General features: G+C 33.5%; 2 protein-coding genes across 2 annotated transcripts; one reads left to right on the plus strand and one right to left on the minus strand.

The window, feature by feature from the left end:
* The first annotated feature begins 6,057 nt into the window (after positions 1-6,057).
* Positions 6,058-7,602, plus strand: LOC111920252 (probable peroxidase 26). The gene is made up of 4 exons (XM_023915839.3): positions 6,058-6,374; positions 6,486-6,665; positions 6,887-7,046; positions 7,154-7,602. The coding sequence occupies exons 1-4, from the start codon at positions 6,132-6,134 to the stop codon at positions 7,573-7,575; spliced, it is 1,005 nt and encodes a 334-aa protein (XP_023771607.1). The 5' UTR covers positions 6,058-6,131; the 3' UTR covers positions 7,576-7,602.
* Positions 7,603-7,794: 192 nt separating this feature from the next.
* On the minus strand, positions 7,795-9,342 carry LOC111905239 (F-box/LRR-repeat protein At1g55660-like). Its single transcript, XM_023900930.1, has 3 exons — positions 8,386-9,342; positions 8,112-8,282; positions 7,795-7,869 (listed from the first exon to the last, which is right to left on the minus strand). The coding sequence occupies exons 1-3, from the start codon at positions 9,340-9,342 to the stop codon at positions 7,795-7,797; spliced, it is 1,203 nt and encodes a 400-aa protein (XP_023756698.1).
* Between the last annotated feature and the right edge of the window lie 1,299 nt (positions 9,343-10,641).

Consider the following 10,641-nt stretch of genomic DNA (forward strand, 5'->3'; position numbering starts at 1 on the left):
ATTGTAAGCAAAGCTTAGTGAGTCCCCCCCCCCCCCAAAGTACCACACACAACTAAACATATAACAGCATGCATATATGAGCCTTCAGCCTGACTAGATCGCCTCGCAAGGACTACAACCTATATGGACCGCTCCTCGGGCATTCGGCCTGACTGGACCGCCTTATAGTCCTTTAGTCTATCCAGACCGCCCCAGGTATCTTTTCCTTCAACACAAAGCATGATCGACTCAACCCAACAAACCATACCATGTCGACATATACGATAATAATCAATAACCAACAAATACAACTAATAATACAAATCTATCGGTCTAACATATATCTAGTGAACATAAGTAATCATATAGATCTACCAGTCTATCATATAATAAACATAGCATCATTCAATATACCAAGATATATAATCCAGTGGGCTGACATTAGTGCCTTAATCCATATGTATAGTAAAGTAAAACTCACCTCCATGGCAGAAAGATAGCAAAACTAAATGTTGCTCCTACTATCGACTCTACGGGTCACATGTACAACATATAGACCAAGCCTCAATCTACTACTCAAAATATACCAAATAACCTAAAGTCAAACTTGGTCAAAGTTAACGGTCAACAGTCAAAGTCAAAAAGTCACTCCGGTTGGTCACCATACCATGGCCACTAAATGACAAAACAGACGAGTCTTAGCCTATTTGCCACACTGTGGAGACCTACGCCACACTGTGGGCACCGGGTTCCCAATAGCTTAATGGGTTAAGTCATCTTCTTTAATTTTAAGGGCTCCAAAGCTCAGATTTGGTCCATACAATGGTCTAAGTGGATAAAGTTTCTAACTTTATCCCTTTAAACTCTCCAAGAGGTAAGGGCTTCATTCCTAGGTCCATAAAGGGCAAAACACAACTTGGCTTAATTCATTAAGCAATTAATATTGAAGACTTCTAGTTCAACATTTCCAAAAATGTTTCTAGCATCATAAAACAACATAAAACCCCTTACTTTCCATACATGCATGTCCAATGCATGTCTTGGGCTCTTATTAGGTCAAAATGAGGGTTTTGACCAAAAATCCATGCATGATACCAAAACTCACTACAAATCCAGATCCAAAGCACCAAACACACTAAATGGCCCGAAGTTTCATAAAGTTGCAAATTTTATAAGATCTCGTCACTCCCAATCAATAACATGAAGATTTAGGGACAAAACTCAAGATCTAGCAACCTATCTGAAACACCTCAAAATCATGGATAAAATTTTCACTTTTGATTTAATCGAAAACCATTAAGTATTCACAACAATCCCAAACAAAGTATATCAAATGAGAGTAATCATCAGAAAGTAGAGCCCTTGAGTTATTTATGCTTGTATTTTTATGGGTATGAGTCGTCTGCTGTGGGGATGAAGTAAGAAATCAAGTTTTGTTGCGAAGTGGAGTAGAATCGAATAGTCATGAGTTTATCTTAATTATGTGGGTCATAAGCAATATGGAGGGGAGATGGGTGATAGAGAGCAATTTCTTGTTGGATATCGACTAGTAACCGTGACAAACCGACAATCTGGTATAATTTAAAGAGTATCACTTGATGGTTCACGTATAAAGATGGACCAAAACGGAGTTATCATAGATTAATTGTATTTTAGGTTGTATTTGTTTTATGTATTTGACCCATATTATATAGGTTGACTACTGACCTACGTTTCAGATGAAACTTGAACCATTAACCTTAAAAATAAGACATTGTTACGCTAAAAGACTTTTGACAACGAGAGAAAATCATTGTGGAAAAATATCAAGTATCAAAGTAACTATATGTACATCATATCTATCTCGTAGTATAATGTTTATTTTTATGAATGATCGAATAACGAATAATTAACAAACTCTTGTATATTAAAAATTAGACTCATAATTTAATAATATTCAAATCTTAGATCTGAATTCATTGTTGCATCCCTAGAGCTTTTATGGGCAAGAATTTGCTGATGACGACCACTCGCCCACACTTCAATGCACGATTATCGATTAATTCCAATGACCAACACTACCTTTATCAGAAAAAAAAGGAAAACAAATTCTTTTGTATTTTCTATATATTTTTAGTTGTATAGATCAAATTGATCATTATAAGTTTAAAAATGAGACAACTAAAACTTTGTGAGGTTGTTCCATAAAGAAATATGACAAACTGTTATATTATTATTATTATTATTATTATTATTATTGTTGTTGTTGTTGTTGTTGTTGTTGTTGTTATTATCTTTGCAACTTTTAAGTGTTAAAAATATTAGTAAATCAACCCTTTTTTTAGGTAAAATCATAAAAGTATTGATTTTATATAAAGAATTGAGATAAAAACACCGAAAACTCCAAATAAAAATATTTTTTCTACAAAGTATTTTTAAAAAATATTATATAGAAAATAGTTTTTTAAATGGAGTTTTTGGCATTTTGAGTTATAATTCAATATTTTTATGATTTTATTTTGTTAAGATTCAAAATATTTTGATACTTAAATGTATATTTTATTATTTAAAACTTGTTACGAGATAAAAACTTGATTGTTGAAAATATGATGATCCATTATTATGATCTTTAATCGTATCTTTTATGATTTTAAAAATATAATGATCCAAAACTTGATTAGGTCGAATAGTTAAGATCAAATCCAAAATCATATGAATTTTATTTTGGTTGAAAATTATTTTAACCAAAATATTATTATGCAAAATATATATGATCTTTAAGTCTTATGATCCAAAAGTTATTATAATTCAAAATGTTATGATTAAAAATGATATAATTCTTAAATCTTTTATGCTTCAATTCTTTATATTATTCTTAAACCTCGTAGAAAATTATGTTTCCCACCACGAACTCAAACCTGAAGTGGATCGTTCAGAACCCCTGGATGCTCGAGATTGGGATTGCAGTTTGCTCAACTGGAGCCACCGCCAATGGTTTTTCCTATGACTACCAGAAGAAAAGAAAAACAAATGATGGTATATCACGAAGGCTGTTCCGAAAATTTTGGTGTAATTACCAACTTTATGGTACGACCATTTAAACTCGACAACTTAAAATGCAATTCAATAGCTTAATTACAAATGTGTGAATCAATTAATGTGAGAGTAAATTACATCGATGGTCCCTGTGGTTTGGGTCAATTTGACGCTTAGTCCCTAACTTATTTTTTTCACTCGGAAGGTCCCTATAGTATCTTTTTGTTGCGGCTTCAGTCCCTGACAGACATGAAAAGACTATTTTGCCCTGACTAATTTCTTTTTTTAATTTTTTTATTTCTTGTAAAATTAAATTTATAATTAGAAAAACATAATGGGCCCCATTGTCCATTACTAGTTTACTACTCCACCACACCCACCCTCACCCTCTTCTTCCTTTCCGTCCGACAACTTCTTCTTCTCCGGCAAACCAACAAAAAAATGGAATACAAGCAAATAGAATCAAATCACAGTCAAACTAGAATAAAACCCTAATATCAAATCTGATGAACCTCAAACCAAATTTAAAGAACCTAGAAACCAGAAAATTGTTTTGCTTCCTGATACATGTAATCAAAACGAACTTGAAATCAAATTCGATGCTAAGACTTGAAAATTCCATGAAATCAAACCCGATTAACTTAGATCCCAAAATCGAACACTTGGACATGAGCCATCGAATCTATAACAGATGAACACAAATCCATAAAATAAAAACTCAGAAAACCCCTAGACCTGCAACTCAATATCGATATGCTCAACACCATCTCTATTATTCCCCTAAATATCAAAAACTATCAGCTACTGAACTTCTTAAAGATTCCCGATGGATTAAAGCAGACAAAGAACTTCTTAAAGATTCCCGATGGATTAAAGCAGACAAAGAACTTCTAAAAGCTATGACGATGGGTTCGTGGCTTCGTGTTCATCAGTGATTTCAGAAATCGATCGATTCTGAGACTTAGCGTCGGTGGATCTAGAGAAAAAGGCACAAGTCGCCTTGGCTGGATAAATGATTTTCCATTTTCTCTGTTCATCAAATTGTACCTTCTGCTGTATAGGATCGATTTCGCCATCTTCTTCGTTCATCAGATTTCCCCATCTTCTCCGTTCCACTAATTTCGATGGAGGATTTCGAGGCCTCCGATTTCATCTTGTGGGAGCACAAATAAAAACCGATCGCCTCTATTTTTTGTTGCACCGAAGGTTAGATCCGATTGTGGTCATGTGGACAAGAAGGTAACAATGGCGGAGGTGACACCAGAATTGAATCGTAGAAGATATGTTCTCAATTAATTCAATCGCATAGTGGGTGGGTTAAGTTCGTGAGGGTAAGGCAATAAGCTTTAATAATAAAATATAAATGATTATATAATAAATAAATAAATTATAAAATAAATTATTAAGGGTAAAATAGTCTTTTTATCTTAGGCAAGGACCAATGAAGCAATAAAAACATAATATAAGGACCTTCCGAGTTAGAAAAAAAAGTTAGGGACCAAATACGCAAACTACGCCAAACCATAGGGACCATTCGTGTAATTTACTCTTAATGTGATTGATTTTGAGTGGTCGTATTTTTATAATATGGTGATACAACTTGTACTGCGTTATGTATGATGCAGGATCATACGTACATAGAATGCGTATAGGAATGTTTAACGATGGAGTTTAATACAACTTAAGAAAAAATGTTGGCATGTCACATGTGCGGCATGTGCCACTCAACAATTCCAGATTATACATAATACTTTTTTTTTTTTTTTTAGGAATGTTTAACGATGGAGTTTAATACAACATAAGAAAAAGTATTGGCATGTCACATGTGCGGGCATGTGCCACTCAACAATTCCAGATTATACATAATACTTGTTTTTTTTTTTTATTTTTTTATTTTTTAGGAATGTTTAACGATGGAGTTTAATACAACTTAAGAAAAAGTGTTGGCATGTCACATGTGCGGCATGTGCCACTCAACAATTCCAGATTATACATAATATTTGTTTTTTTTTTTTTTTTTACAAACTATAATAGTATATTAGTATTTATTACAAACATAACATTTTATTACTAGGGACTCAATAGTAAAATATTTCCGATTAATGTTGAAAATTCAAATCACAGCCAAATTATATGATAAAATTATAGTACTTAAATCTGGTTGTTTGATTAAACATAAATGGCTAAAATTAGAAAAAATTACTGACAAAATCATAATCAAATTGTTCAAGTCCGTGGACAAATGTATAGTTTATAACTAGGATTTAGAAGGTATATGTATATGTTAGCTCATTTAAGAAAATGTTTGAACTTCTCTGCATCCGAATTTGATGGTTTAGCTTTGCATTTTCATAAATATATGACATCGGTTTTATAAGGAATAAAAAGGATAATGATAAAAAAATCCAATTCGTTCTTATAAGAAAACAATGATTTATGTACCTGAAAAGCAAAACATTTACACATATATGACAATTTTGTCGAATTTATAGGTTAAAAGCATGTTTGGGTTATATATTGTCTTTAATATACCGAACAAGTGAAATTTAACAAGTCAAACAGTTTAAAAAGAGTTTAAAGTGATTGAACTTCCTAAAATTTTCTTTATTAGAAAATGAAATCATAATATAATAATATAACTTTCAATCATATTTAACAAAATTAGCTATATATTAATTAAAAGATGAACAAAAAATTATGGGTCAACCGGCCTAACCGGACCTGTTTTGACATTTACTATAACTTTATATGTAGAATAAATATAAAATCTAAAATAACTTGTGAATGTAAATATGTAAGATTTTGCTTTTATAATAATAAATCACACATCTACATGGTTAAAAGGTATTGACGCAAGCCGAGGAGAAGACTAATCAAAAGTTGATCCCAATACGAAAAATTAATTAAACTAAGAATTTTTGAAGGTTCTAAGAAAAACCAACTGGCTACATGTGAATTTTAAATTATTTTCCACGTGGGCACTGCCTGTAAAACCCACAATTGTAGCCTATATAAACACATCAACCATGCACCCATTCACCATAAACACCATACACATACGCATACATATACATAGACCTCTACCATATACACCATACACATTACACATTACACATCACATCGCAGTGTGGGATCAGATGATGAGAGAAGGGTGTGTTTTTCTTTCCTTGGTGGTTCTCCTAACGCTCTGCGGTGTCAAAGTGGCAGCAGTCGGACTGCCGTCAGAGTCGGCGCCGCTGATCCGCCATTACTATAAGGTCCATAATACATGTGCTAATGTCGAGCCGTTTGTTCGACAACAAGTGAAGGCTTTCATGGAGAAAGACAAGACCATAGCACCGAAAGTCGTGAAGTTGTTATATGCTGACTGCATGGTTAATGTACGTTTAAATCGTTAATTTTTAATTTCCATTCTTAATATCATTATATTAAAATTTAAAATTAAAACATTTTGAGACTAGCTTGAATGTTGACAATATGTAAAATTATAGGGGTGTGATGCGTCGATTTTGTTGGATGGCCCAAACACAGAGAAAACATCGCCAAAGAACCGAGGCCTAGCAGCATTTGCGTTTATTGATATAGTGAAGAAAGTTATCGAGCAAAGGTGCCCCAGAGCAGTCTCATGTGCCGATATTCTCAACATCGTAGCTAGAGATGCCATTTATTTTGTAAGATTCATAACTATTCAATATTCACCCACTCGATCCTTAAAATTTCATATGCTCCGTTTGTTATGACATCTAATTTGGAACTCAAAAATTGTAATTTTTTTTATCCTACCCAAAAAAGTGATAGTGATTGAAAATAGCCTACACAAGGATAAATTCATTTACATGGGCTTAATTAATTAAAGCTAACAACATATATATCTCTGGTGCAAAATATACAGTCAGGAGGACCATCATACCCAGTTTTCCTTGGAAGAAGGGACGGACTGAAATCGGATGCTGCGTGGGTTGACCTCCCTTCACCTTCTATCTCATGGGAATCGGCTCTAGCCTACTTTACATCTAAAGGTCTAAATGTGCAAGACATGGCTACACTCCTAGGTACATTTAGAGTTATTTATTTTTTGTTGCAATTAGTGTTGGTGAGTGGTGACCCTTTGATTGTTTCTTACCTGTTTTGCTATGTTTTAATTTGGGTGGGGTTATAGGAGGACATATGATGGGTAGAACTCGTTGCAGCAGCATCTTAGACCGACTATACGATTTCAACAAAACCGGGAAAGCGGACCCCACCATGGAACCAACAACATTAAGCTACTTGCAGAAGCAATGTCCGAAGAAGGTGAAATTGGGACAACCCAACCCCTTGATAAACCTGAACCCAGAGAACCCGACACATAAGTTCACCAACTCCTACTACAAAAGAGCGTTGGCAAATAAAGCCGTATTAGGTGTGGACCAACAGTTGCGCTATGGTGGTGACACATATGAACTAACCGATCAATATGCTAATAGTCTTGCAGACTTCAAGGGCGAATTTGCTTTTTCTATGAGCAGGATGGGTGGGCTCAAGGTTCTCACTGGATCCAGTGGTCAGATCCGAAAGGATTGTCGTGTCGTTAATAAGTAGATTTACTTTTTTTAAAAATATATATATATATATATGTTAGATCGATATATGATCATTTTGTATCATTCATAAGTAAACTTATGATCTTGTATGAAGTTTGCAGTTAATCCTTCCATTATATATATTATTAATTAAATATTCCAAAACACATGTAGTATCAGCTATTTACATTAATGCAAGAATTAATTACGGGTGAAAGGTCTATATATTAACTGGTTTCTAATCGTCCAGGCTGTAATCTTCAACAATGTTGAAGAAACCACTTGCTAAGGCACATAGTGTAATCAAAAGTTTCTATTAAGAGAAATAACTCATAAAGTAAGATTCAAAAACAAATGCAACAAAATCCAATTTCAAAGATAATAATTCATTAATTAGAATTTGCGGGACTCATCGTCTTCATGTTTTAGCATAATCATTAGCAGCCCTGAGAAGTGATCATGATGCGTGTTAAAATTTTATTCAGAAACTAAGGTATACAAAAAAAAAATGGAAAGTATTAATTAATTAAGAATATACCCGTATGTTAAAAGTACCTTGGGTAATTTCATGATGAAGGTGGCGCTTGGAGAGTTCTCTAACAAGAAGTTTATAACTTCAGTATACATTTTTACTTTGTATGCATCCTTGTAGTCTATAGTCAAGCAGATTAAGTTGCTAAAAGGTGATAGAAAGTGTGATAATAAATCCGGAAATGAGGAAAGACACTGCACAAAAATGACAAGAAACATACACATAAAAGATGCATAAAAATATATAGATTCTTTTTTATGTCATAAACTGCTTATATGATATCATCAACATACGTACCTCAATAATGTCTGCGTTAAGTGTTAGATATCTGACACTATGGAGCTTTAGAAGCATGTTAATAATCTTGCGTGCATCTCCCACTTTATACCTGATGATTGAATGATAATTAAAGAAACCGATAGTCGCTTTGTTTAGAGAGTGAAACCCAACTTTACACAACCGCATAAGAGGATAACCCGTGTAGCACAATGATGAAAGTCCTGGTGGAGCTTTTAAGTAATTAATTGAGCAATCAATTATTGTGAGATTCTCAAGTTGAGGCGCAATCACATTGATGAGTTTGAAACCACTGCCATAGATAAGCCTGAGATTACAAAGTCGAGGGGCAATGATGTCAAATACCTCCAGATCATCCTCAACAGCGAATTGTTCTATAGTGAGGTCCTTTAAGGATACACACTTGGAGAAAAGATCATCACACAACTTGATGCCACTGAGATGCAAAGTTGTTAAAGCTGGAAAATCCAAAGGTGTTTTGAGTATAATGCGAGTTGGCGTAACATGGCAAGTACTAAATGTGAAATGTTTAAGCGATTGAGAGCTAAGTAGGCAAGGAGGGTAATTGACAAGGTTGCTTACAGGCCAAGTAACAACATTTAGTTGTTGGACATTGTGAGAGAATGCATATTTTGCAATCGTTTTCAACAAAAGATGATTAGCTACTCCTCCAAGGAAATTTAGGTTTATCGAAGAAACTAGTGCTGGATGATTGTGGTGAGACAGAATATGAGTTACGAATTTGGCAAAATTACATAAAGTACCAAACTGCCAACTTGAGAAGTTGAGACAAGGCATTGATGTCCACAGAAGCTTCCATCTTGATGACAACAAACATGTTTGAACAGCAAATTTCATGTCAAAACTAGATAAGATCTTATGACGAAGCTCATCTGGCAAGCTGCTCAGTCTATCTTCTTCTACCACTCGTTTAACTTTGTTGTGATCAAACTCCATTATCTGCTATATATAACCTCGTTAAGGATATGGATGCAGTTAAGCACGTACAAATGATAGTCTGCACATCATAATGTATTAAATTAGTAATTACTTGGATAGTAGAGAACAATACTTCTTGTACATGGTGAGTCATAATGCAACTGTATATGTTACTTTGACCAAAATAGATTTTGAAATGATGGAACTCTGCTTTGTTACATGTTCTGCTAATGAAATTAAGAAATCAAAAAGGTGGCAAAATTCTACAGCCTACAGTGTCTTTTCCGTTTCTAGCTATAATACAACTATACAAGTGATACATGAATGAGGAGATAGGAAATCTGATTTAGAACTCTAAGAACAGATAATCTCTAATTCCGTCTTAAGAAACTAATAGTAGGATCACCATTTAACCGGTAGTATAACTAAACGAACATTATAATAATGTCAAATGGGTACATTAAGCTACTTCAAAACTCAATAAGAATTCTTTTGATTACAGATAAAAACGACAATTGACAACATCAAGCATCCGGCGTCAATCTCAGAATTAAGGTTAGAACTTCTGAAAATCAAGACGGTATCTTTTCTTGGACACAGGTCGCAGTCTTTTGTTAGGAATGCAGTATGGATATAGATATTAAATACTCCTCACATCAGTGAAATCAACATAAACTCGCTACAGCAGCCAAAGGCTTGCTTAATTAATAATCTCTTAATCTATCAACATCCAGTTAACTGCGCTAATGATTCGTTAAAACTTCATAAGTAAATCATCCCAAAAAGGAAGAAACTCGAATGCTGTGATCTCTAGATTGTGAAATTATCAAATGGAAATCAATAAATCTATGCGTGGACGATGAAAGACTAGGGTTTAAGAGAGACGTACCTCTTGCTTTTCGAAAGGCGAATTTCCTGCTAAACCCTAAAACGTAATAGACACCCACATTTGCTATTGTTATAGGGCATCCTGGACGAAGAGAAAGAGAGGTCCAAAAATTCAGACGTCCAAGAAATTTCGCCCATATTCGCCATAATTCTGATCATACGTGAAATGCACGTCATTCACAATAAACAATTAAATGTTACATTTTATTTATTTATTTATTAGCTGTAAAATCTATTTATTATTTATTATATGAATTAGTTTAAAAAAAATTAAATATAAACTTTGAATTTATAAGAAAATAAAAAAATAATTAATTATTATAATAGAAATGCTTTTATCTTTTAAATTTAAACAAATAATTCGAATAAATAAAAGAAATTAGAGTTTTAATTTTGAGAATTTTGAAATTAAAAGGTAAGTTTATCAAT

This window comes from Lactuca sativa, chromosome 3 (genome assembly GCF_002870075.4).
Source record: "Lactuca sativa cultivar Salinas chromosome 3, Lsat_Salinas_v11, whole genome shotgun sequence".
In the NCBI taxonomy this organism is placed as follows: Eukaryota; Viridiplantae; Streptophyta; class Magnoliopsida; order Asterales; family Asteraceae; genus Lactuca; species Lactuca sativa.

Bases quoted from the DNA above. Each gene is read 5' to 3' on its own strand.
- LOC111920252 (XM_023915839.3), top strand. From the start codon at position 6,132: ATGATGAGAGAAGGGTGTGTTTTTCTTTCCTTGGTGGTTCTCCTAACG. The intron at 6,375-6,485 runs GTACGTTTAAAT...GTAAAATTATAG, and splicing joins ATGCTGACTGCATGGTTAAT to GGGTGTGATGCGTCGATTTT. The intron at 7,047-7,153 runs GTACATTTAGAG...GTGGGGTTATAG, and splicing joins AGACATGGCTACACTCCTAG to GAGGACATATGATGGGTAGA.
- LOC111905239 (XM_023900930.1), bottom strand. From the start codon at position 9,342: ATGGAGTTTGATCACAACAAAGTTAAACGAGTGGTAGAAGAAGATAGA. The intron at 8,283-8,385 runs GTACGTATGTTG...ATTTTTGTGCAG, and splicing joins TTAACGCAGACATTATTGAG to TGTCTTTCCTCATTTCCGGA. The intron at 7,870-8,111 runs GTACTTTTAACA...TTCTCTTAATAG, and splicing joins TCATCATGAAATTACCCAAG to AAACTTTTGATTACACTATG.